The 27,203-nt window shown below is 41.3% G+C and overlaps 1 protein-coding gene across 3 annotated transcripts in view; it reads left to right on the forward strand.

Moving 5' to 3' along the window:
- The window catches only part of OSBPL3 (oxysterol binding protein like 3), a 196,488-nt gene extending 183,843 nt beyond the window's left edge, over positions 1-12,645 (forward strand). For all 3 annotated transcript variants that reach the window (XM_043463374.1, XM_043463376.1, XM_043463375.1), the window contains 3 exons: positions 429-555; positions 2,201-2,323; positions 8,981-12,645. In XM_043463374.1, coding sequence (XP_043319309.1) covers positions 429-555; positions 2,201-2,323; positions 8,981-9,077 — 347 coding nt within the window. In that variant the 3' untranslated portion in view covers positions 9,078-12,645. The remainder of the gene's footprint in view (positions 1-428; positions 556-2,200; positions 2,324-8,980) is intronic.
- The last annotated feature ends 14,558 nt before the right edge of the window (positions 12,646-27,203 follow it).

Here is a 27,203-nt window from a genome sequence, read left to right on the forward strand (position 1 = left end):
ATGGGTCCAACACTATTCTAGGTACTAGACAGTTTCAGAAGAAACTGACATCTCTTAAATGAAAAATGGATCCTCTAGAGTGAGAGTCTTGTTAGTAAAAATGAACCTGGAGTTTTTATCAGCATGCTTATTTTTGTAACAAATTCTTTTTATAACTTAAAATTCTATAGAAACATTTTGATATTTAACAAATTTGAATTGCACAAAGAAGGCCTTAGCCTTGTAGGCAGAAGGAAACTTATAGAAAAGAAAATCTATAGAGAAAAATTCAGAACCTCTTTGTAAGCCAGAATGTTTTAATAGAAATAGAAAGAGTTTAGAGCTGAGAGAGAAAAATTGTAGCAGGTCTGAGATGAAAAAGGTGAAAGAATTAAGATGTGATGCGAATGCAATTCAAGTTAGAGATGAACGATCTCTCTTTCTTTTAGATCCCATGCCAAAAGGCTATGAGCAATATTATGGCTTCACACAGTTTGCACTAGAATTAAATGAAATGGATCCATTGTTAAAGTCTGTATTACCACCTACCGACACTCGATTCAGACCAGATCAAAGGTAAGGATATTTTTCAGGTCTTTATCCTCCAGAGATGTGAAACTCTTTATAAAAAGGCTTAGTAACATCTTCTAGGCCACCAATGGAGCCTAAAAGAGACAGATTCTGTCATCAAGAGTAGAAGTCTAGGGGGACTATATGCAACCTTGTGGAAGGAGCAGACCAGCTTAGAGCAGTGTGTGTCATGACCTTTATTCACCAGTAGATTCCCATTTCTATTTAAATATATTTTTTTTAAGTTTTTTTTAAAAGCGTTTTATCACATATAGTAATAAAAAATACACTTACTCTGTACTTGAAAGAATAAAAGCATTCAGTTCCTTGGCCCTTGAATTTAAACTATTTTGGTGCATTGAAATCTAACTTCTGATCCTAGGTTTGAGGCTGACAAGCTGTATGATGTATGCTAAGTCTTTTAACCTTTCTGTAAAATGGAAAGCATAATGTCTCCCCTGAGGCCTGTCTCTTTAAGACTCAAAACCGGGAGGGGGGGGGGAACATAAAATTTCACTTTATTTTAAAAACCTCAACACCCTTTTTCATGGTAAAATAAATAAAATGTATACCCAGAATCAACAGATTTTTGACTGAGCAGTTTACTTCATGAATTGGTTCTCGAAATCAAGATCAAGCCATTTGGGAAAAAAAAATAAAAATAGACATAGGAAAATGAACAGTTCACAAACTAGGAAGTGCAGATATCTCGTAACTATATGAAATGATGCTCAGTCTTGCTCAGAGAAATGCAAAAATTTAAAAGCCATGCTGTTATACCATTTCTTTACCCATCAGATGGCAAAGACTCAAAGGTTTGATGCACTCTGAGGATACAGGGAGTAGGCATTCCAATACCACTGCTGGTGGGAATGTGAATTGCTGGAATCCCTGTAAAGGGTAGTTAGTAATAGACATATTGCAAACTCACCTTTTTCCCAGCAATTCCAATTCTAGAATCATCTCCTTATAGATAAACTAACACATGTGCAAAATGGCAATTGTACACAGTCCTTCACTGCAGCATTGATTGTAACATAAAAAAGATTGAGACCACCTCAAATATCTATCAATGGAGAATTGTTTAAATAAATTCAGGTATACCCACATAACTGAATATTGTATATCTATTAAAAAAATGAAGAGATCTATGTACTACCAAGAAAGAGCTCCAAGATGTATTGGTAAATAAAACAAAGCAAGAAAAAAGAAACCAAACCAAGAAAGTATGCACAGTATATATAGCCTGCTTCCATTTATGTTCTAAAAGGGAGGTGAGAATATATGTTAATGTTTGTTTATATATGAATAAGAAATCTCTAGAAGGATGCACAAGAAACTAGTCACGGTGGGTTACCCATGGTGGGTGGGGTAGGAAGGAAACAGGTAGAATTGAAGACAGGAATGAGAGGGAAATTTTGCCCCAAATTCCTTTGTATAGATATAATTTTTGAACCCTGTCTGTATCACCAGTTCATAACACAGTGTCATTCCTCACTACTCCCGAGTGATGTTTAAGGGTTGGGGAGGTGTCCTCTTTGTATAGGAGGGTATTCTGAATATGCGGTCTGCACATGTGCAGTCCTGGTAGTAATGATGGTTCCATTTCCTTGGCATTTGTATTCCTTCATCTTCTCCCTTAATGTCTCAGGTTTCTAGAAGAAGGGAACTTAGAAGAAGCTGAAATACAAAAGCAGAGGATTGAACAGCTGCAGAGAGAAAGGCGGCGGGTCTTAGAAGAAAATAAGGTGGAGCACCAGCCAAGGTTTTTCAGGTGTGTGAGTGGTGCGGTCCTATGGGTCATTGTTGGCAGGTACTGGCGACACCTGTTGCTTCTGGAGTGAGGAGAGTGGATGGGGTGTCCCCACCCCATGAGAGTGTTCTCAGCACTTTTCCTGCTTCACAGTGGTGACGTCTCTCCTTTGTAAGGGCCAGACTTTGTGTGGACACTGCCTCCCCCTCAATCGTCCTCCTTTTTTTGCATCCCTTGCTCTCTCCCTGCGTCTCTCAGCACCTCCCACAGGACTTTGCAGAGAGGTGCTTAGTTAGAGTTTATGGGAGAAGCAAAGAGACCAACCAAACCCAGCTCCCAATACCAGGCCAGTTTGTTCAGGCTAGGTCTAAGATTGGTTTCTCTGCAACCCCTCTCATGAGTATAGGGCTTCCCTGATAGCTCAGTTCGTAAAGAATCCACCTGCAATGCAGGAGATCCCAGTGCAATTTCCTGGGTCGGGAAGATCCCCTGGAGAAGGGATAGGCTACCCACTCCAGTATTCTTGGGCTTCCCTTGTGGCTCGGCTGGTAAAGAATCTGCCTGCAATGCGGGAGATCTGGGTTTGATCCCTGGATTGGAAAGATCCCCTGGCGAAGGAACAGCTATCCACTCAAGTATTCTGACCTAGAGAAGTCCATGGACTGTATAATCCTTGGGGTTGCAAAGACTCAGACATGACTGAGCGACTTTCACTTTCTCATAAGTATATTCTATACAGTGACGGAGATAATTAACCATCTTCAAACTAGAAATCCCAAGTACTAATTCTTGAGTTGCAGAAGTTCCAATATACTGGGGCTTAGATTTGGAACATTTACTATCATTTTAAAAATAACTGGCTGCTGCTGCTGCTGCTAAGTCACTTCAGTCGTGTCCGACTCTGTGTGACCCCATAGACGGCAGCCCACCAGGCTCCCCCGTCCCTGGGATTCTCCAGGCAAGAATACTGGAGTGGGTTGCTATTTCCTTCTCCAATGCATGAAAAGCGAAAGTGAAGTCGCTCAGTCATGTCCGACTCTTAGCGACCCCATGGACTGTAGCCTACCAGGCTCCTCCATCCATGGGATTTTTCAGGCAAGAGTACTGGAGTGGGGTGCCATTGCCTTCTCTGAATAACTGGCTAGAAGGCTCTTATTACAAATAGGCTGAAAGTTTAGAAGGGACATCCAAGGTGGTCCACCCTTCACCTCCTCTTTTATTTTACCTGAGAAGAGGTGAAGGACCAGGGGACGTCGTGATCTGTGGAAGGACCCAGTGGACTGTCCCAGACAGGGGCCTAGCTCTCTTGACTACAGGCCAGGACTCAATGTGGTTCTGGGGTGTTTTGATTTGTTCATTTATTTAAATATCAACATTAAAACAAGCACATATAGCAAAGCAGCCATTTCCTGCCCTGCCTATTACCCCCAGTCTTGTTTTCAGGATTTTGTTGTTGTTTGCAGGAATTTTTTGTTGTTATGATTTTCTAATGGGCAACAGAAACACTGTTAGGAGAATTTAGCAACTAATCTATCAGCTACAGCAATAAAATAATGTATCTCCAAAACAGGAAAATAGCAGCAAGTTATGTTTTATCCCCCAAGTATGATACTCTTTCCCCTCAAGTTGGTGTGGATTTTGATCACACACTCAGGATATGAGTGATTTAAGATCACTACAGTAGAGTTTTATCCTGGAATAGTCATAGCTTCATTTAAACATTTAATGAATAAGTTTCCTTAAATTATTTTTTTCAGAAAGGCAATGGATAGGTAAATGGATAGACTAACAGACTGATCAATTGATTTTACTAATATTTGTTAAAGAGGTTTGTTACAGTATTTTTAGGATCATTAAATATTGTGGGTAACCAAACTGTCTCAACAACTAGATAAGGAGATTGATCAACTTGACCTGATAGGAAAACCTGAAAAATCTTCATAAAGTCTATGGAGCTCTATGGGAAATGAACTAACATTTAAATGCAAAATATAAAATGTTATCTAGGCTGTCGCTTCAACCATGTAAGACTTCTGTCTGGAATAGAGAAGGACTGAACACAGTGGCAGCTCTTTTTCTTTTTGATTGTCTATAAAATTATCAGAGTATTGGGTGTGGCAGGTAAAAATGTGAGAAAAGGTGGGAATTGTTCAGCAGTAGCAGTCCTGGAACTGTTCCAGTTAGAAGCTGGCAGAGATGACACAGAGGAGGAATATGGGCACTTAGATGTTTCTGTTGATACTAAGGAGTCGCCAAAGAATCAATGGAAATTCCAAGTGGAAACTATAGCTCTGGCAGCATTAGTCATCTTTGTTTCAAAGAAAAATATCTGATATGCAGATTGACTTATTTTAAACACATCCCTTTATTGGAACAGGGAAACAATTATGATAAAAATCCATGTTCCTCTTATGGTTGCTGGGATAAGACTGAGGGAAAGAGATAATTAGGGAATTTGGGATCAACATGTATACACTGCTATATTTAAAATGGATAACCAGTAAGGACCTGCCGTATAACGCAGGGAACTCTGCTCAATGTTTTGTGGCCGCCTGGATGGGAAGGGAGTTTGAGAGAAAATGAATACATGTATACAGCTCTATTATACATGTATAATGGACTCAGTCAGCTGAGTCCATCTGCTGTCCCCCTGAAACTATCACAACATTGTTAATTGGCTGTACCCCAATACAAAATAAAAAGTTAAAAAAAAAAAAAACTATGTTCCTAAGAATGTGGATAAATACGCAGTCCTCACTTTTTCTAAAATGTGTGACAGTATCAGTCAACATTACAAGCGTACATACTCTTTAACCCAGATGTTTTAACTTACAGGAATTTTTAATATAATAAATCTCACACACATACAAAATAACATCTGTTTTGTTTATAATAGCTAGAGGTTGACAACACAGTGTCCACCAGTCAAGTACCTGTTAAATTGTGGTCCATCCCCACAATGGAATATCATGCAACTGTTTAAAAAGGAAATGAGGAATTCCTTTTTTGCCAGAGAAACCAAACTTTCCCTGCAGAGGACAAATGGGGACTATTACCTTTGCAGGGTGTGAGGTCTCAGTAGTGATGACTCAACCCTGCTGTGCAACGCGAAAGCAGCAAATAGTCAATATTTGAATGAACAGGCATGGTACGTTTCAATTAAATGGAATTACAAAGAAAACCAACTGCTGGATTTGGCCCTTAAGCTATAGTTTGCTGACCTTATTTTGACAATGGAAAAGGATTACAAGTATATATGGTATGCAAAAATTTAAGGGGTAGGACACCATCCAGGGCTACCATTGTATGAAAAAAAGGAGAGGAGTGGAGCATGCATGTGCATGCATGCAAGCTCACACACATGGAATTTCTCTGAAAGAGTGAAGCTGCTAAGATTATTGTCTCTGAGGAGAACCAGGAGGCTGGGAGTAGGATGGAAAAATTCAGCTCTTCACTCTTTTGAACCTTTTGAATTTGGATCTATGTAATATCTAGTATTATATGATTATACAGTGGAAGTGACAAATAGAGTCAAAGGAATTAGATTTGAGAGTGTCTAAAGAACTCTGGGGAGAGGTTTGTGACATTGTACAGGAGGCAGTGATCACAACCATCCCCAAGAAAAAGAAATACAAAAAAGGCAAAATGTTTGAGGAGGCCTTACAAATAGCTGAGAAAAAAAAGAGAAGCAAAAGGCAAAGGAGAAAAGGAAATAGATACCCATCTGAATGCAGAGTTCCAAAGAGTATCAAGAAGAGATAAGAAAGCCTTCCACAGTGATCAGTGCAAAGAAATAGAAGAAATCAGTGCAAAGAAAACAGTAGAGTGGGAAAGACTAGAAATCTCTTCAAGAAACTTAGAGATACCAAGGGAACATTTCAAGCAAAGATGGGCCCAATAAAAGACAAAAACAGCACGGACCTAACAGAAGCAGAAGATATTAAGAAGAGGTGGCAACAATACTCAGAAGACATATACAAAAAAAGATCTTCATGACTCAGATAACCATGATGGTGTGATCACTCACTTAGAGCCAGACATCCTGGAGTGAGAAGTCAAATGGGCCTTAGAAAACATCACTATGAACAAAACTAGTGGAGGTGATGGAATTCCAGTTGAGCTATTTCAAATCCTAAAAGATGATGCTGTGAAAGTGCTGCACTCAATATGCCAGCCAATATGGAAAATTCAGCAGTGGCCACAGGACTGAAAAAGGTCAGTTTTCACTCCAGTCCCAAAGAAAGGCAATGCTAAAGAATGTTCAAGCTACCATACAATTGCACTCATCTCACACGCTAGCAAAGTAATTCTCAAAATTCTCCAAGCCAGGCTTTAGCAGTATGTGAACCAAGAACTTCCAGATGCTCAAGCTGGATTTAGAAAAGGCAGAGGAACCAGAGATCAAATTGCCAGCATCTGTTGGATCATTGAAAAAGCAAGAGAATTCCGGAAAAACATCTACTTATGCTTTGTTGACTATCCCAAAGCCTTTAACTGTGTGGATCACAACTGTGTGGAAGATTCTTAAAGAGATGGGAATACCAGACCACCTTACCTCCCTCCTGGGAAATCTGTACACAGGAGAGAACTGGACATGGGACAACAGACTTGTTCCAAATTGGGAAAGGAGTAGGTCAAGGCTGTATATTGTCACCCTGCTTATTTAACTTATATGCAGAGTACATCATGTGAAACGCTGGGCTGGATGAAGCACAAGCTGCAATCAAGATTGCCAGGAGAAATATCAATAACCTCAGATATGCAGATGACACCACCCTTATGGCAGAAAGTGAAGAAGAACTAAAGAACCTCTTGATGAAAGTGAAAAAGGAGAGTTAAAAAGTTGGCTTAAAGCTCAACATTCAGAAAACTAAGATCATGGTATCTGGTCCCATCACTTCATGGCAAATAGATGGGGAAACAGTGGAAACAGTTACAGACTTTATTTTGGGGGGCTCCAAAATCACTGCAGATGGTGATTGCAGCCATGAAATTAAAAGACGCTTACTCCTTGGAAGAAAAGTTACGACCAACCTAGACAGCATGTTAAAAAGCAGAGACATTACTTTGCCAACAAAGGTCCTTCTCGTCAAAGCTATGGTTTTTCCAGTGGTCGTGTATGGATGTGAGAGTTGGGCTATAAAGAAAGCTGAGCGCCGAATTGATGCTTTTGAACTGTGGTGTTAAGAGAAGACTCTTGAGAGTCCCTTGGACTGCAAGGAGATCCAAGCAGTCCATCCTAAAGGAGATCAGTCCTGGGTGTTCATTGGAAGGACTGATGTTGAGGCTGAAACTCCAATACTTTGGCCACCTGATGCGAAGAGCTGACTCATTTGAAAAGACCCTGATGCTGGGAAAGATTGAGGACAGGAGCAGAAGGAGACGACAGAGGATGAGATGGTTGCATGGCATCACCGACTCAATGGACATGGGTTTGGGTGGACTCCAGGAGTTGGTGATGGACAGGGAGGCCTGGCATGCTGCAGTTCATGGGGTCACAAAGAGTCGGACATGACTTAACCACTGAACTGAACTGATGAAATTAAAAGAGGAGAGTGAAAAAGCTGACTTAAAATTCAACACTCAAAAAACTAAGATCATGGCATCTGGTCCCATCACTTCATGGCAAGTAGATGGGGAAACAGTGGCTGACTTTATTTTTCTGGGCTCCAAAATCACTGCAGATGGTGACTGCAGCCATGAAATTAAAAGACACTTGCTGCTTGGAAGAAAAGTTATGACCAATCTAGACACCATGTTAAAAAGCAGAGACATTACTTTGCCAACAAAGGTCCTTCTCGTCAAAGCTATGGTTTTTCCAGTGGTCATGTATGGATGTGAGAGTTGGACTATAAAGAAAGCTGAGCACCACAGAATTGATTCTGTGATGAATTTGAACTGTGGTGTTGGGGAAGACTCTTGAGAGTCACTTGGACTGCAAGGAGATCCAACCAGTCCATCCTAAAGGAAATCAGTCCTGAATATTCATTGGAAGGACTGAGCTGAAGCTCCAATATTTTGGCCACCTAATGTGAAGAACTGCCTCATTAGAAGAGACCCTGATGCTGGGGAAGGATTGAAGGCAGGAGGAGAAGGGGACGACAGAGGATGAGATGGTTGCATGGCATCACCGACTCAATGGACATGGGTTTGGGTGGACTCCATGAGTTGGTGATGGACAGGGAGGCCTGGCGTGCTGCGGTTCATGGGGTCGCAAAGAGTCGGACATGACTTAACCGCTGAACTGAACTGAACATCTAGTCAAATAGTGAACCAAGGCTGTTAACTCTAGACTGTGATGACTTCCAATTCCTTTTCTTTTTACTGCTAATTTATTACTTGATTTGAACAGCCTGATTTGCAGCATTTACATAGTCATACTCAAGGTGGTGGCTGTCATCTCAGCCATGTTTTCTGTACCACAGAGTCTTCCCTCACCCGTTTGTCTCAGAAGTACCATTTCTCACAGCCTCTAAGTTCAAGAAGCCAAAGTCAGAAGTAGCTAGGCAGCCCTGTTCTGGGCCATAGGGACAGGGCGTGCAGATGCAAATGATAATGTGGACGGGCAGCAGCGGGGGAGGGGTGGAGGGCTGGACAGGGCGGAGAGGAACTGAAAAGGGAAATAGAGACTATGACAATCTTGTCAAGAGCCTTCAACAAATTCTTTCACTTCCACAGGAAATCCATTGATGACTCTTGGGTGAGCAACGGCACCTATTTGGAACTTAGGAAAGATTTTGGTTTTTCCAAACTGGACCATCCTGTCTTGTGGTGAAAGAGGAAAGAACAAGACATCTTTGTGCTTCTCCTGCGTTTGCTTTCTGAAGCCACCATCTTGTGTCTATTTAAACAATATTATCTAGAATGATCACTTGTGCTTCTTAGCTTAGCGTTGTAAGTATTTAAGTATATATTTTCTTCAGTAGGTTTCTTTACAATTTCAAATATTATCACGATTGTTTATATGAATGTAGAACACCTTGATATTTCTTTTTATATATAAACTATTTAATAAAAATAAAAGATTGAATGTTAATGTGTGGGTAAAAAAAGAAACTTTAACACTAATTTTCCAAAGGTTAGGAAAATTCTAATTAAATTTATGCCTTATAGAATAGGTTGGAAAGAAAACCCATCTCTCCCAGGTGCATTAAGGAAAAAGAATACCTAGGGTTACTCACCCATGCATAAGCTACCCAGGTTTATTTTGGTAGCTCAGGTATATTTTTGCCTCAGACAGCTTTCGAATTGCTCACACAGAACAATTCTGATGATGCTGGAGTCTGAAGAATACTCGTATTTGCATTTCAGTGACTGGAGAGAATGGAATAAGATTAGTGAGATGTATGTTTTTTTATAAGATGGGTGTGGTACCTTCTTGAAGAAGGAGACATTTGAAGTCATCTCTCCCTCTAGTTTCATTGCCTATGTGCAAAATCATACAGAGAAAGTGTTGATAATTTGAGAAATCCCTGTTTATTAATTGTCATAATGAGGTTCCAGGCAGACAGTAGGAAATTTCTCCTTAAATTCATTACAAGTTAACAAAAACTGTTTTCTCTTCCTACTCCACCCCAACCTCCCCCACTATTTGCCCACATCTCTGTTGAGTGTGAAGTGACCCAATTTAGTGTTAAAATACACAGGGCATTCCACATGGCACTTTGACTTTCCAGAAGTTTAATAAAGTAGCGGATTGTTTTAAGTAACTCAACACATTTTCCTTAAATACTGTTTTGGTATTTTCTACCTCTTAATAAGCAATGTATTTTAAACCTTGTATTAAAAAGTTTGACCATCTGCCTTATGGAAAAATGTAGAGAATTGAGTTCTTCCTTTGTGCTGTGTTCTGATAAAGCTTTAAATGTCTTCTTATCCCCTTCCTACACTTTCTTCTTAACTCATATCACTCATTTGTGAGTTTTGCAGCAGTCTTGAATGATACAGATTATAACTACCAAAAAGAGAAACTTTGCCTTTTTAAATGTTATTGCCAGTTACAATAATAGAATATGTGCAGTAGTTGAATTCTGTGATCAAAGCAGTTCCAATTTCTGCCCATATTACTTTAAAACCAAAGCTTGAATTTTAAGCATCCTCTGAAGTCCATAACAATCCTATGGGATATTAATAAAATGATGTGGTAAAAAAAAATTTCTCCAGAAAACATTTTTAGATATTTAAATAACATCAAAGAGTGCAATGAGTGAAAAATCAAATAAGTAATGGAAAAAAAGATTTACTGTTTTTCAGTGTCACACAAACAACTAGTTAGAGAGTATTCCATTTTCAAAATAGAGTTAAAGTGGATCAGTAGCCTTTTGGAATCTGCAAGTGACTAGCATTTTAAAATAATACACAATTCATTAAATATTGCTTTCATCCATTCCATTTTATCAAGATGTCAAGATGAGCACAGTGAGAATATCATTTCCATTCCTAATGGAAATGATCAAATTCTGTGGTATGGGCTTTGTTCTTTTCTTTTCAAGCTTCTATCTGAATTCTGCTCACAGACAGGAAGAAGAGGCCTGTGGATTTTAAGGGTACTCCAGGGGAAAACAAATCTCATTTTCACAGTGTGAAGGTAAATGTAGAACTTGAGTAATACTGACTGCGGCAGAGGTTGGCTCAAAACAAGAACAAAACATGCAACCTGAATGGATGTAGCTTTGTCATGCGGTCTTTGCCAAGTCTTTAATTGTCCCAGTGCTGCTATTTCAATTGATCTTATGGTTCATTTTGTAATCACAAGGATCAAGGGACCAAATGTCACCTTTGTCGTCATTTGAGATGGGAGTGTGGATGAATTTGAATATGTATGCCAATTTTAAAACCTATTAGTACCCACCTCTATAAAGGGTTTTTCTGACATTTAAATGGCTTGATGATACATCCTATTATAATCCTCAAATTCCCTTGAGGGGGATACAGCTCTTTTTTCCTTTAGTCTCTATTCTCAAAAGCACCTTCTCAACCTAATTTGTATCTCAAGGACATTTTATATTCTTAAGATGAAGGAAGCAGAAACATGGTGTTGTTTGAGAACTGAGGCAGAATTGACTTTTCTGGATTTTGAATCTCCCAATTACATAATGCCAATCCCTTCATAGCTGAAGGTACACGTTGTCACCTCTATTTTATTCCTGGTCCTCCCATCCCAAACGTCGGTGAACTGCACGGCTGTTCTTGGAAATGGGACTATGTGCAGTCCAATTTCCCACATTACACTGCAGGTGATGTGATGCTGTCGCCCCTGCTGGCTGTCCCAAGCTGCAGGAGATGCTTTTCAGGAAGGGGCCACAGTCTCCCATGTAGCCTGGCAGATCATTCCCTCCCCAGGTCCCAAAGCCTAGGATGGTATTTCCTGGAGTCAAATGTAATAATCAAAGTCTCAGTATGGCTTCTTTCTCCATGCCATTCACCTCCTAGAGGCCAGGCTGGTTCTGGTACTAACTAAACAGAGTTCACTTTAGGACAACTGTCATTAACCCCACAGAATGCCCAGACAGCCCCCAAGGCCTCATCTGCTTCCTATGGGACTCTCTGGGAGAGAAAAATAGACAAACCACTAAAAAAAAAACAACAAATTTACTTCATTTGGGCTGCTGCTTTTCTCACTATTTTTAATTACTCCCAGTAAATCATTGACTTGGGCTTCAAGCACTGTCCTTCTGTGTTTTCCAGATTTATGATGAGTGACCTTGTCCTGCTATTAACAATGTCAACACTAAAAGAAAAATGATAGTTTCTATTTGATTGTTGAAACTTGTAGGTCTAATCCTTATTCTGTAGGTTATATTATGCCTTCCAGCTATCATAGAATTTCCTCAGACCTTTTAGTTATGAATAGAAGCAATAAGCAGTTGTATTGACATAATTTATTTTAATGTCTTTAATTTTGATATTAACATTGGCATAACTCTATTTTTGCTACCAAATGATAGCTACTTTCATGTGCTCAATTTTCCCTACATTGTATTAATCTGTTGCTTGATGTTCGTCTCTATTTTTCTCTTTTGGAAATATAGACCATATAAGTATCTGCAAATTGCAGCAATCTGAAATGCAAACCATTTTCAGGAACTTTGGTTTTGAGGAATGCAATGATCAGAGGTTGTTAATTTATTTGTGATGATTTTATCTTTGTGTGTTACCCTCAGAGGATACTATTTTTTTTAATGGATTTTGTAAATCTCTCATCTAACTGTTTATAAGATTATTTTCTGTTTAAAATTCCAATCTTCCACCCATCCACCCAGGCCTCCCCCAAAAGCTCCGACTAATTTGCTTTTCCCCCACGTGTAGCTAGTTGACTGAATAAATAACATGGAAAAAGGCTGCCCCTGTCGTTGTGTTTCCAGGTTAATGGGCATATGTGGCTGCTGAAGGGACAGAGCAAGACTCTAGCTGAGACTCTTGAGGGAGAAACACACAACATTAACTAAAGTGATGGGGTTGGAAATTAAAAAAAATACCCCAGGACACAAAGAAGCCTGGAAACTTTGACAAAAGTTGTCATATTTTTGGTCTGAACATTTCCAAGATACACTGCAAATGTAGGTCCCCCACCACTGGGACAAGAGCCTGAGGCAGCTGGAGCTTCAGACAGCCCCCAAGAAGCCCCCTCTGTTCAATCCAGAGTGTTATGGAAATATCATTATTTTTTGTGTGTCCTAACGTGAAAAACGAAAATGCTGACTACCCACACTAATTTAATGGCCCCGATGAATGGCTGACTCATCTCCTCCTACACCCAAGTTGTGTCCTCTGCAATACCCTGAACACCTAGCCTTCCCTGAAGTTCCATTTGATTTAGTTCACATGTTTACAGTGTCACACATACAGTGGATCGTAGAGTTACACACACACAGTCTTTGCCTCCTCCAAAACACTAAAGAGACAACCAGAAGCCACTCATGAACTTTTGGATCCTGGCTTAAAAGAAAAACAAGCTATCAAATACATTTTATGGACAGTTAGTGACATTTGCATCTAAGCATCATGAAATTATTGCTAACTTTCATATATGTATATTGAATTGCCTGTTGATCTGTATCAAACCTGCCATTAAAGAAAGATCAACATTATTCCAAACAACAACACTAAAGGAAATCTTAAAAGGCAACTTCAGACTATTTTAACATTGGCCATTGTTGGAATAGATATGAAAGCGTCCTAAGGTTTCAACTTGAGGAAGGCAATGAAATTTGAAGGTACAAGTTCTTGGCCTTTAGTTTATGAACTCAGCTGTATTATCTAGTAGTACTGATGGAATATCTGTATTAACATAATTAATGTCCATCAGTGACCCGCAAATCAGGACATCAGGGCCCTAGCTGGTGCCAGTCAGGAGTTTCTTATTACAGGCTAATTAGTTAGAGTTCCTTCAGGAAAGAGAAGCCAACTCTGTAGCTCAGGAGATTTTAATGAAGGGTCTACTTGGTGGGCTATTAGCAGGATTAAGGCGTATTAGCAACATTGGAGAGTTGTAACCGCCCCTGCAGAATTGAGCTCTGAGGAGAGGAGGGCGGTACAGAGCTGTAGTGGAGGGACGGTCTCTGCCAGAAAATCCAGCCCAGAGTCGGGAAGAACTCTCTCAACCTTGGTCTTCTCTGGCCGCCATTCTCCCTGGTGGCTGAACTCAACAGGGCAGGGAGCCCCAAAGTGCAGTACTCAGGCCCCAGGACAGGAGGCGGCCCTGGGCCAAAAAAACAAGCACTTGGACCTTATGTTCACCGTCATCTTCTCATCTGAGATTTTGGAGGAATTTTCAGTAAGTAAATAGGCTTTGGAGCTTTTTTTTTTTTTTTCTTAACATATAATTTGTTTTGGCTCCCAGTTATCTTCCAAGGATGAATTATGATTAACTGTGCTTTTTAAAAACTGGTTCTCTGTGATATTATTGTTGTTGTCACATTTAAAATGACTTAAAGGCAGCCTTTCTTCTTTATTAAATGCCATAGTTTAAACAGCAATCTGGGAAAGATGTATCAGCTAAAGCAATGATTTTTTAATTGGCTAACGAGCTGGGAATTTTACACACACACATACACTCTCTCTCTTCTTCCTCTGACAGTTCAGACCTCACATAGTCTGTTGACCAGCATTTGCTCACCACAAAGCAGGAACGCCACTTTCTAATGTCATGATTGTTCCAGGACTTAGAAAATGGCATGTTGGTAAGAACTGTGTGTTTCTTTTCACAGCATTTCATGCACTCCTTTTGTACTGTCTTTGGGATGTAAAGGTAGGGGCCGGGACACCTCCTAGGTACTATAACAAAGGCCTGCAGACAGGGAGCAGGCAGCCACTGAGATGGATGTTTTCTCTGAAAAACATTTTCTGACCCAGGAATGGTCCCAGACACTGGTGATACACAGCCTTCCTCCCTGAGAAGCTTCCAGTCTGCTGGGAGGCCAGTGGTGAGTGATTAATCGCAGAGTGTAAGCACGCCCCCGGGTGTGGTAAGAGGACGCCCGAACGGGAGGGGAGCGGTGCGGTGGATGGAGAGGAGGGCGGACCTCAGAGCCGGTGAGAAGGAGCGGGCTTGGCGGCCCGGAAGTCAGGGGGAGGGGGATGAGGGGCCACGGGTGACTCACAGCTGCCCTCCGTGCCAGCCAAACTACAGCGCCGTTCCCCAACCAGCGTCACAACGAAAATTTTGAGATGTCACAATACGTGGTGTTTCCTCAGCCTGGAGCCATGGGACCAGGGTTGGGAGGAGGCAGGCAGCGCTTAGGCGCCCAAGCGGGCCAAGGAAATCACACCAGGGGACCTTTCTGCCTCTGCTGCAGAATCACGTACGCCTCCATGTCCCCCTCTGCGTATATCCAAACACAGTTTAGTGAGGAAAAGGGTGGCCAAGCCTGGGAATCCTGAGAGTTTCACCATCTTTCCGGAAGTGACAGAATTGCCAGAACAGACTATCCAAATTATCAGACCAGTTTCTTTCCCTGATTTTTTACTGTGGTGAAATATATTGATACATGGCCTTCCCTGGTGGCTCAGATGATAATGAATCCATTTGCAATGCAGGAGAGGTGGGTTCGATTCCTGGGTCAGTAAGGTCCCCTGGAGAAGGAAATGGTTCCCCATTCCGGTATTTTTGCCTGGAGAATGCTGTGGACAGAGGAACCTGGCTGGCTACAGTTCATGGAGTCACAAAGAGTCAGCCACGACTGAGTGACCAACACATTGCACACACACATATTGATACATAAAGTTTTAACATTTTACCCATTTCCCCCTAGTTTTATCCAGCTTTGTTTGATGTATGGCACCTTGTAAGTTTAAGGTGTAGAGCATAATGGCTTGACTTACATATCTTGTGACGTGATCATTACCACAAGTTTAGTTGACATCCATCTTCTCATATAAGTAAAAAAAAAGACCCCCAAAAATGTTTTTTTCCTTATGCTGAGAACTCTTGGGATCTACTCTCTAAACAACTTCCAATTTTACCTTACGGCAGAACTAGCTCTAGTCATCATGTTAGATATTACGTTTCCAGTAATTATAACTCAAAGCTTGTACATTTTTAAATGTAAAAGTCAGTGGCATTAAGTGCATTCACACTGTTGTGTGACTATCACCACACCATGCTCCATCTCCAGACTATTGTCTCCTACTGAGATTCTGTATCTATTTAGACTAAACAAAATTAAACCTTGAATTGTTTTTCTGCTAACCATTAGGTAAAGGGCTCATGAGGAGGACTACATCAGTTACCCACAAGGTGAAAGGATTAATTTTTCTCACTTCTGAGTTATAATGTTACAGTTTTGCAAACTCACTATGGAAGCATTACCACAGCCCTATTTAGGCAATCTCCATTTAATGGACGTGTTTATTGAGGACCAGAAGTTAAGCAATTTGACCAAACTCTCCCAACTTCTTAATAGCAGTGAGGGAATGTGAGTGCATGTCTGGCATGTTTCAAAATCCAGCTCCTCTTGCTGCAAAATAAGATGGAAACAGTGAGATCCCAACACCCTTTTCCCTTCCAAGTCCTTATTCTCTAATTTTAGTCCCAAAGGTCTCTGAAGCTGACATAGGGAGCTCATTGAACAGGAAAAGAACTCTGGGATGGGACTTGGGGACTTAATTCTAGTTATTGGTAAAACTTGAATAGGTCACTTATCCACAAATCTCACATGGCCCCAACATCAAATGGACAAATTATTGCTAAATTTCTCTCTGTGCTGCCAGATTGTGATCTTAAGAATAGGTAGGAATGTTCTTTGGTCAATCAGTAAATATTCATGAGCGTCAAACACATGCCAGACATAACCCCTGCCCCCATGGAGCTTACCTACACATTGGAGAATCTACCCTAAATTATCCTTTTCTATTTTATCCTGAAAATGGGAAGTATTTGACCACATGGAAGAATTACATTGCTTATTTAGAAAATACTGTCAGATTCTGAATCATCAAGCTTTTGTAGAATCAAAATGATCCAAGAGTGAACAATAGGCTGCAGAGTCTATTGCCTACACATTCATCCAGTCAACAATACAGGGAATACAGGAGAGATTTTGAAAATTAAGTTTCTGTTCTTGTGGAGCATAGAGTCTGGTGGGGGCAGAGGGTGAGGGCTGGAGGTGGAGACAGTGAGCTCATAAACAGGCAGATGAGTGGTATGACAACTGTAAAAGTGCTGTGGAGGAAAATACTCAAAAAGAGTGGGGAGGGAAGATGACTATTTCAATACAAATACAAGTCTAAAGCAGGGGTGTGTCTGGTGAGAGTGAGGAAGGAAGCCCGTGCAGGTGGAGCACTGTGAGTTGAGAGTTTGCAAACCAAAATTCGGGCAGGGAGGTACTTGGGGTCAGAAGATTTCATTTTTTTGCCGAGTGGGACTAAAAGTCAATAGAGGGTTTTGGGCAGAGGAATGATATGATTTGACTTATGATTTTAAAGGGTCGTCTGGCTGCCTGGAGGAGATTGCAGGGGCCACAGGTGGAAACAAGGAGCCAGTTTGGACGTTGTTGGACTCATTCAGAGAGAAATAGCGGTGGTTTGGACCAGGGTGGAAATAGTGGACGGGGAGGGAAGCAGAAAGAAACTGGAAATACTTTGAAGATAGAATCAACAAGATTGGCCAGAGTTAAGTTTGGGATGTGGGAGGAGAGAAGTCAAGGATGACCCCAAGGTCTGTGGCCTGAGCCACTAGAAGCGTGAAGTTTCTGTGAACTGAGATAAGGAAGACTATGGGCAGAGCAGATTTGGGTGCTCTGATGAAAAAATTAGGTGGTAACTTTTTTCCAGAATCCTTTTAAGTAGGCAGCTGGATACAAGTGCAGTAAAGGGTAACGCATCAGGCTTGAGTTGTTGACACCCTGTATATTTGACAAAGAAAAGACTGGATCTCAACCATCTCTTGTGAGATACCCTCTAAGCCCTTGGAATATCCCTGGGACTTTTATATACCTGGGACTTTGGACCATGCTAAATAGTTTATGGTAAAAAATGTGGTTATGGTGGGGACTTTGGGCCACACTGTATCAGTCTGACCTCTGGAAGGGCTGGAAACTATCATCAGCCACATTGGTGCTCCATGCGAAAGTGACCGGCCCTGGACACCAAGGCTTCCCTGGCTGACGATACTCTGAATATATGGTCACACATATTTGATGGGGTTGCTCAAGTGAGAAATGCCAGAGAGATTTAAGACTCCTCCACCTCCTTCATGCCCACATTCATGGGCCTGAGTCCTGCCCAGTCCACCACCTGAGAAGTTCCTCTTCCTTACCCACAGCGCTGTCTCTGGCCAGCCCTTCCAGAGGTCAAACTGATACAGCATGGCCCAAAGGAAACTTGATGGTTCCTGCCTGGCCTAATGGAGCCCCTGTCTGCAGTCCCAGCGCCACCTCTCCATCCTCTAAGCCACAACCAGACTGGTTTTCCTAAGCTCTGGTCACATTAATCTCTTTAAAGTACATCTCTGCTCAGAACATCTCAACATGGCATGTGTATAACACAGTGGTCACAAGTCCAGCCTTTGAGGTCAGAGACTTGAGTTTGTACCCTGGCTCTCCTGTTTCCTCTGTTCTGCCCTGGAGCTCACCCTCAAGGGGTGTTACAAGGATCACCTGCTGCTGCCATTTACTGATGGCTTACACCATGCCAATTACCACCTTTAAGGTTCCCTAAGTGTCCCCATGTCACTAAGGAGGAAATGGAGACCTAGGCTGAGGAACTTGCTTACAATCACAGTCTCAGACTCGAAAAAGCCATGATTCAAGTGTTGTGGCCTCTAAAACAGCAGTTCTCAGGAAGTGATCTGGCACCCCTGCAACCTGTCAGTACCCATTCAAGGTGCACAAGGTCTAAAATATTTTCATAATACTATTAAGACACTATTTTCCCTTTCTACTTTCCCTCTTGAGTGTACAGAGGGATTTTCCAGAAGCTATATGACATGTGAATGTGCAAGGTTAATGCAGAAGCAGACAAGAAGTCAGCTGTCTTCTTTTAAGCCAGACAGTCATGATATTTGCAAAAATATAAAACAATGCTATTCTTCCCTCTAATATTTTTTGTGCTAGAGATTCTGATTGTATTTATTTAAAAGTATGTTTTTATGTTAACATATAATGGTATATTATCCATAGTTTTCAGGATTAATATTTCTCGGTTTCTCAGTTTGAACTTCTAATGCAGTAAATATCAATAGATATATATAACCTACATAAATAAAAGCTCTCTGGGGTTCTCCATAATTTTTAAGAGCATACAGTCTTTAAGAGAATATTTAAACTTTAGACCAAATAGTGTAAGAGACACAGCAGTATGTTGTACATAATATATATAAGTCATAGTGTCTGATGCAGAATGAGTGCTCAATAAGTTGTTTTTACTATTTTATATGGTGCTGTAAATGAATAACATGTGTACTGGCCCATGACTACTCTATGCTTCACTTCCCCCCATGCATTCTTCTCTTCTGTTTTATTCACTTGCCTATAGTCTCAGATCCCCAAGCTTTGCACAGTCTGTCCCTCTTTGAGAAGCATCTCTCCTACCACATCTATCAAACTCACCTTCTCCCTTTCAAACCTAGCTTAGGCATCTCTACCTTTTAGAAGGTGCCTGGAGCTGGGTTCTACACCCCTAACTCCCTGTCCAGGACCTTTCCATATACGTTCTGACTAGAGCAGAAAGTCATGGGGACTTTGTTGATTTCCTTGGAAGAGGAAGATTTTTGTTACTGCCCATTCACTGCAGTTGAGAAAGAGGCCTTCTTCCTGGAACATAGACATTTCCCATCACCAGAACAAAAATTGCAAGAAGATCATGGCCTAGGCCAGTGCTTCCCCAAACATGGCTTAAACCCCTGCTGAGGTGTACATTAACATGCAGATTCCTTCCCCCATCCATGACCTACTGAATCACACTCCCTGAGAATATGATTTTTTGTTAAACTTTTTTTCTTTCTCTGTATTTATTTGTTTTAAAATTTTATTGGAGTATAGTTGATTTATAATGTCTATAGTTTCAGGTATATGGCAAAGTGATTCTGTTATACATATACATATATTCATTCATTTTCAGATTCTTTACCCACATAGGTTTTGTGGTATAAGTATACTTATAAGTATTGAGTATACTTCCCTATGCTATACAGTGGGTTCTTGTTGGTTATCTATCTTATATATACTACTGTGTGCATGCAAATACCAAGCTCTTAATTTATTCTCCACACCTCCACCATGTTTCCCCTTGGGTAACCATAAGGTTTTTTTTTTAATCTGTGAGTCTGTTTCTGTTTCGTAAATAAGTTCACATGTACCATTTTAAAAATTATACTCCATGCATGAGTAATATCATATGATATTTGTCTTTATCTATCAGAGAAGCCAATGGCAAGCCACTGCAGTACTCTTGCCTGGGAAATCCCGTGGACGGAGGAGCCTGGTAGGCTATGTAGTCTGTGAGGTCGCCAAGAGTCGGACACGACTGAGCAACTTCACTTTCACTTTTCACTTTCATGCATTGGAGAAGGAAATAGCAACCCACTCCAGTGTTCTTGCCTGGAGAGTCCCAGGGATGGCGGAGCCTGGTGGGCTGCTGTCTCTGGGGTTGCACAGAGTCGGACATGACTAATGTGATTTAGCAGCAACTTCACTTAGTATGATAATCTCTAGGTCCATCCATGTTGCTGCAAATGTCATTATTTCATTCTTTTTTATGGTTGAGTAAATATTCTATTATACATATATATGTGTACCACATCTTCCTATCCATTCCTCTGTCAATAGAAAATATGATTTTTTTAATAACAAAGTCTTATTTCGATTTGGTGATTCTTACATGTACAAGGTCTGAGAATCATGAGTTTGAGTAAACTCTGGGAGTTGGTGATGGACAGGGAGGCCTGGCGTGCTGCAGTCCATGGGGTTGCAAAGAGTCAGACATGACTGAGTGACTGAACTGAACTGTAGTGCCATCCATTAGGGAGACAATGATGACTAAGAATTTTACTACAGTGAGAAAGGAAATAACTTACAGTGAATATTTATCATGCAGGTGATGTTCGACTTGGTTTGAATGGGCATTTTTAGGCAGAGAAAGGCAGCAAAGCTATTTGAGGCAAGGAGAACGTCATGTATAATGGAAAAGAAGCCTGAAATTGTGTGGCAAAGACAGAGAAAGGCACAAAACCATCTGTATCCTACCTTTGATGTTATGTACAACCAAGAAACTTTGGGGATATTAATTTGGCTATTTAGCTGCTATGTGCTGGATGGTAAGCATGAGCTTCCCAGCCATCAGAGAGAGATTTGTGCATTTTGGACTACAAATCAATAAACTGATTTCCTGATTTGTAAACTGACCTTTTGATTAAGGTGAATCAATACCCCCCAAGGGCTTCCCTGGTGGCTCAGATGGTAAAGAATCTACCTGCAATGCAGGAGACCCAGGTTTGATACCTGGGTTGGGAAGATTCCCCTGGAGAAGAAAATGGCAACCCATTTCAGCATTCTTATCTGGGAAATTCCATGGACAGAGGAGCCTAGCAGGCTATGGTCCATGGAGTCACAAAAAGTCAGACACGACTGAGCAACTAAGCCCTTAACATCCCAGAATGTGTCAGGTGGCAAAATTCTAATTTTGTTTTCTAATACAGTTTTTAATCTGTAACACTGGGGACTTAAATGTGAGAGGTGCCCTTGGAGACCAGCCAGAGAAGAGCCAGCTGACCTCATAGTGTCTTGTAGTGGACACTATAGTTTACTTTGCAAAACTATCATTTTGTCCTCCTTCCTGCTGACAAGAAGCACTTTGATTCTGTTCAGATACAGACAACCTTGTGTTTGAAGGGAAGCCAAGCCCCATCCCTGGCTGTAGCGTCTCAGTCAGACTAAACCTATGCGGCAGTTCCTCCTCTTCCCAGTGACTGACTTAGGAATGGACTTGGAATGATGAGATGAGGGAAAAAGTCTTCTGGCAGCTTGAGACATGTCTTTCAGTCTCACAAAGGGACTAAGAAGAGGGTCATTTCCTTTCCAGCCCTGACTAGTTGTGTGAATTGTTTCTGTAGTCAACCTGAAACCAGGAAGAGGCAAATCTGAGGCCAATACCAGGGGGCTGAGGATGGCAGAGAGAAAAGGCAGAGTCTGTCCTGTAGATAATGTCACTGAGTCTCTGAGTCAGCCATCCTGGAACCTCTCTACCTGTACACTTCTTAACATGTGAGATGACAAGTATCCTTATTTGTTAGGTTATTTTAGGGTGGTTTTTCTTTCAGCTGAATGCACACTAATGGCACCCCACTGACACACAACATACTACCAGGTTGGCCAAAAAGTTTGTTCATATTCTATGGAAAAACCCAAACAAGCTTCCTGGCAACCTCCACACTTAATCACTCCCCTAAGCTGGGAACTGAAATTAAGGTGTCACAGGGAATGTTGTGGCAGCCTTACTGCTGAGCCTCTAGAAACTGAGATATATGTATGCAACTAGAAGATGATTCAGAATCCCACCTACTTCTGTCGATAAGATTATCTTCTCCTGTGCAGGGACAGATTAATCCCCCTCCTGGGCACCTCTCTGTTGCTACCTCTGCCACTCTGCAGTTACCCACAAGTTTGTTGTTGGGTGACCTTTTCTCTCTCATGGCTTCTGTTTGCTCATAGTTTCTGCTGCCTAATTTTTCTCTGGATATCTTTCAGCTTCTGCAACAGACAATGTATCTGCGTTTCAATTTTTCTAGAAAAGGGTCACAGCCCAGTCATATCAGTCAGTCATGTCATCCATTGCTGACAACGCTATAAGTTGACTGCACTTAGGTCCTAGGTCCAGCCCGATTCTACCTGGTGGAGCCCTAGGTGGACGGTCACATGGTACGGTGTGCCAATTTATGCAGAAAGTACCATGTAGGAAGGAATTGTGGAGTATGGGGAGCATCATGAAGTGTTATCTGTTCCGTATTAGGGCAGCTTGCCAGATGTCCTGTCTATACGCATTCTCCTTTTATTCCAAAATCATAGAAGCTTTGGCCGGATTACCCAGCTAATGACACTTCCCAGACTCCTGCTAGTATGGGAGGAGTATGGCCAAGTGACTGTATTCTGATTCAAATACTGTAAGTAGAAGTGTTATGTGCAGTTTCTGGAATGTGCCTTTAGAATGAAAGGTACGTGTCATCCCCCTCCTGGTCTCTCTTCCTGTTGGCTACACATGGAAAGAAGGATGAAAACAGGAGCAGCTTTCTTACACCTCAAGATGGAAACAGCATGTCTGGCAAACCAGCAAGATCTATGGACACTGGGACCTAACACTTAGAGTCACCAGCTTGTCTTAGTTTGCCCAGGACCGTTTGGGTTTTAGCATTGAAAATTCTACAAACCAAGGACCAATCCTAGACAAACTGGACAGTTAGTCACCCCACACAATCAAGCTACTACACCAACTCTGGACCATCTACTTAAATTCTTGTTAGTAAAAACCAACCAAAAACAAAACCCAAACCATTTTCTTAGTTTGCATCACCCTATCCTGTCTTCTATTCCATACAGATACATTTGGTCTAAAGAGCCTTATTGACCATGGTTTTGTTGTTGTTCAGCCTGACATCTGATGCTGAGGTCTAGACCTCCTCAGCCGGGCTTCTAAACCCCATTGTCAGGGCTGCCACATGTGGGTTCCCATCATAATGGAGGCTTGTGAAGAGGCTGAGACCTAGTTGAATCCTAGCTCTATCCTGGTTCCTCTCCTTGGAGCTCCCAAACACACACAAACATAAATACACACGTAAACACACATAAAAACACACATACACCCACACAAACAGGCACACACATCCACACATGCACACACACTGTCTCTCCTCTCTCTCCTCGTTCTCTCTCTCCCCACTCTCCCCCAGCTCCACCTCTTTTTTTCATACCGAGTCTTTTAGAGGAAGCCTTTATGGGGAACAGATGGGAAGCTGGAGTAGATTCAAGGGCAAAATACAGTTTCTTTTCCTTTTTTGAAATCACACAATACATGTTCCTTGAAAAAAAAATTAGAAAATGGAGTTTGGTTTCATAAACTTTTTTTAAAAAGCAAACTAAATGAGAACAAAAAATATAACCCATTAGGATTTAATCCCCTTTGGACACACCAAGTGACCCCACTCTCATATCAAAGGGCACGGACTTATCTGATTATGGGCGGAGAGGGGAAGGTGCAGGAGAGGGAGGGGCAGTTTCTTGGAAGCAGAGGCGTTCAGGCTCATTGGCAAAATATGGCCTTGCTTCTCCAGGAAGTCGCCTGCGACAATGGCCCCGCCAAGAGTCAGTGACTCTCTCCATGTCTGTTTTCTCCAGGAGAGCCTTAGTTTCAAAAATCCTACCTTCTGTCCCTAAGAGCCATCTAACACCAAACTTTCAGTAGTTCAGTTCCTCAGCTCCATTTCCTACACTGCTTCCTGCTCCCGGAAGCCATGCTAAAAGCCTGGGTCAGGCCATGGGTGTGGGTTTTGTTCAGCTGATAGGCAAGGCCACATTTTGAGGTTTTGACTATGTGGGCACTTTGAGGGTGTCCAAATTTTGTTGATTAGTTAAAAATTTTTTTTTTTCATTTTCTCATTTATCCTGAAGAGTTCAACTTGTGTAGGGAAGCCAACTGTGCTATTTTCCATAAAAGCTTTTTTTTTTTTTTTTAATTTCTATTCATGGTGGATGTTTATGTTCATTTTTTAATCATAAAAGTAATGTGAGTGATAGTTGCTCAGTCATGCCTGACTCTTTGCAACCCCACGGACTGTAGCCTCCCAGGCTCCTCTGTTCATGGAATTCTCCAGGCAAGATTACTGGAGTGGGTTGCCATTTCCTTCTCCAGGGGATCCTCCTGACCCAGGGATGCTGCATTGCAGGAGAGTCTTTACCATCTGAGCCACCAGGGAAGCCTACTATTATTAAGAGACATTTCTAAGTATAAAGACAGGTCACCTTAAAAGGTATCAGCAGATATATGCTTGACTTTATCTTATAATCTATACATTACTTTTACCAATAGAAAACTGTAAGTAATTATAAGCTGCTGCTGCTAAGTCGCTTCAGTTGTGTCGACTTTGTGCGACCCCATAGATGGAAGCCCACCAGGCTCCCCCGTCCCTGGGATTCTCCAGGCAAGAACACTGGAGTGGGTTGCCATTTCCTTCTCCAATGTGTGAAAGTGAAAGGTGAAAGTGAGGTCGCTCAGTCGTGTCCGACTCTTCGCGACCCCATGGACTGCAGCCCACCAGGCTCCTCCATCCATGGGGTTTTCCAGGCAAGAGTACTGGAGTGGGGTGCCATTGCCTTCTCCGTTCCTGATTTCATACCACCCCCCCAAAATTAGTGCTAATATTTTGGCATACAATTTTAAATTTTTTAGCCTTATCTCTACTATATACATTTCTGTATCATACACATAAATGAATCTCTGGTCTTTTCAGAAATACAAGGACATGATGTGCATCAGATTGGTTTGGAAAATAAATTATCTTTGGGGCAGGAGGTGAGAATAGTGACCTAAGAAAAGATAAAGTGAGGCATCTCGTCAGGTGCATTTGTGTAATAGCAGTTAATATTGGCTCTAAAAGGTTTCAATTAAGTGATTTATTTATGTTTAATGAGGTTGCTCCTACCCAGTGATCTCACCCAGGTCTGACTCTTTGTGACCCCATGGACTATACAGTCTGTAGAATTCTCCTGGCCAGAGTACTGGAGTGGGTAGCCATTCCCTTCCCAACCCAGGGATTGAACCCAGGTCTCCCACATTGCAGGCAGATTCTTTACCAGCTAAGCCACCAGGGAAGCCTGAAAAAAAAAACAAAAAACCCTATGATTAGCTTTAACATAAAATGGTAGTGGTTGTGGACGAAAGAGTGGATATAGATGAAATAGGATTGCCTATAGTTGATAATTATTGAAGCTGGATGATGGATACAGGGAAGTTTATTATATTACTCTATCTTCTTTGGTATAGATTTGACATTTTTGATAATAAAAAGTTAAGCAACAAGTAAACTCAGCAACTGACTCATGGCTTGTTAAAGTCTGACTTAAGCCTTTCCATTTCTGAGACATCACTTTTCTCAGAAGTACCACCATCATGAACACTGTCTTAGTCACATGAAGTTAATCACAATGACCACCATGGCCACTCTTCCTTACCACCATGCATCCTTAGCAAAGATTACTAGAGACAGGTTGGAGCAGGTAGGCAGCAAGTAGAGGCAGCAATATCAAAGAGTCCCTAGTAGCTTTGTGAATTTGAAGTATCAGGGAATTTTAGTCATTTCACAAATTTTTGTTGATTTTGCAATCTAAACAATGTGGTTTTTAGGCAAATTATTTCTTCTCAACCTGACATGCAACAGATGGTCCACATTCATCCTCCTTTCTTCTCTTGAGTTATTAAGAAATCTGAAAGGAGGTCTTTGCTTTCTTAGACTTACAATAGAGTTATAAAGATTTTGTGTCCATGTTATATTTTGTAACAGCATGAGGAAAAAACTACCATAAAACCTAGTATTGGAATTCCACTTAGGAAAGGAACTGTCTTCACTGGGAAAACTAATCTGATAAAACACTGTGGGTGAAAAATGACACTCTAAGAGTGTGGCTTGGCAGAAGACAAACCACAGAGATGGCAAAATCCCAGGACCACCTATTAGGTAGTTTTTAGTTGCTTGCTTTGCTTTCTTATAAACACTTTCTGTTTCCCCAAGCATTCAGGAACATCTTCCACATACATATGCCTGGTGTGGGTGGTATTTGTATAAATGAGAAGTAGAGGCTGGATTTCATAGCTGTATCACCTCTAAAGAGAGGATAGACTAGATGAGCCTAGTGAGTTTGCAGACCTGGGGTCTTAAAGCTAGAAGTGAGCAAAACATTAAGTCCTGGGAAATGCTTGAAATCTTTGAAATGTTCATTGCAGCACTGTTTGTAATAGCCAGGACATGGAAGCAACCTAGATGCCCATCAGCAGATGAATGGATAAGAAAGCTATGGCACATATACACAATGGAATATTACTCAGCCATTAAAAAGAATACATTTGAATCAGTTCTAAGAGATGGATGAAACTGGAGCCCATTATACAGAGTGAAGTAAGCAAAAAAGATAAATACCAATACAGTATACTAACGCATATATATGGAATTTAGAAAGATGGTAACAATAACCCTAAATGCAAAACAGAAAAAGAGACACAGATGTATAGAACAGACTTTGGACTCTATGGGAGAAGGCAAGGACTGGATGATCTGAGAGAATAGCATTGAAACATGTATATTATCAAGTGTGAAACAGATCGCCAGTCCAGGTTGGATGCGTGAGACAAATGCTCGGGGCTGGTGCACTGGGATGACCCAGAGGGATGGGATGGGGAGGGAGGTGGAAGGGGGGTTCAG

Source organism: Cervus canadensis, chromosome 3 (assembly GCF_019320065.1).
Source record: "Cervus canadensis isolate Bull #8, Minnesota chromosome 3, ASM1932006v1, whole genome shotgun sequence".
Classification (NCBI taxonomy): Eukaryota; Metazoa; Chordata; class Mammalia; order Artiodactyla; family Cervidae; genus Cervus; species Cervus canadensis.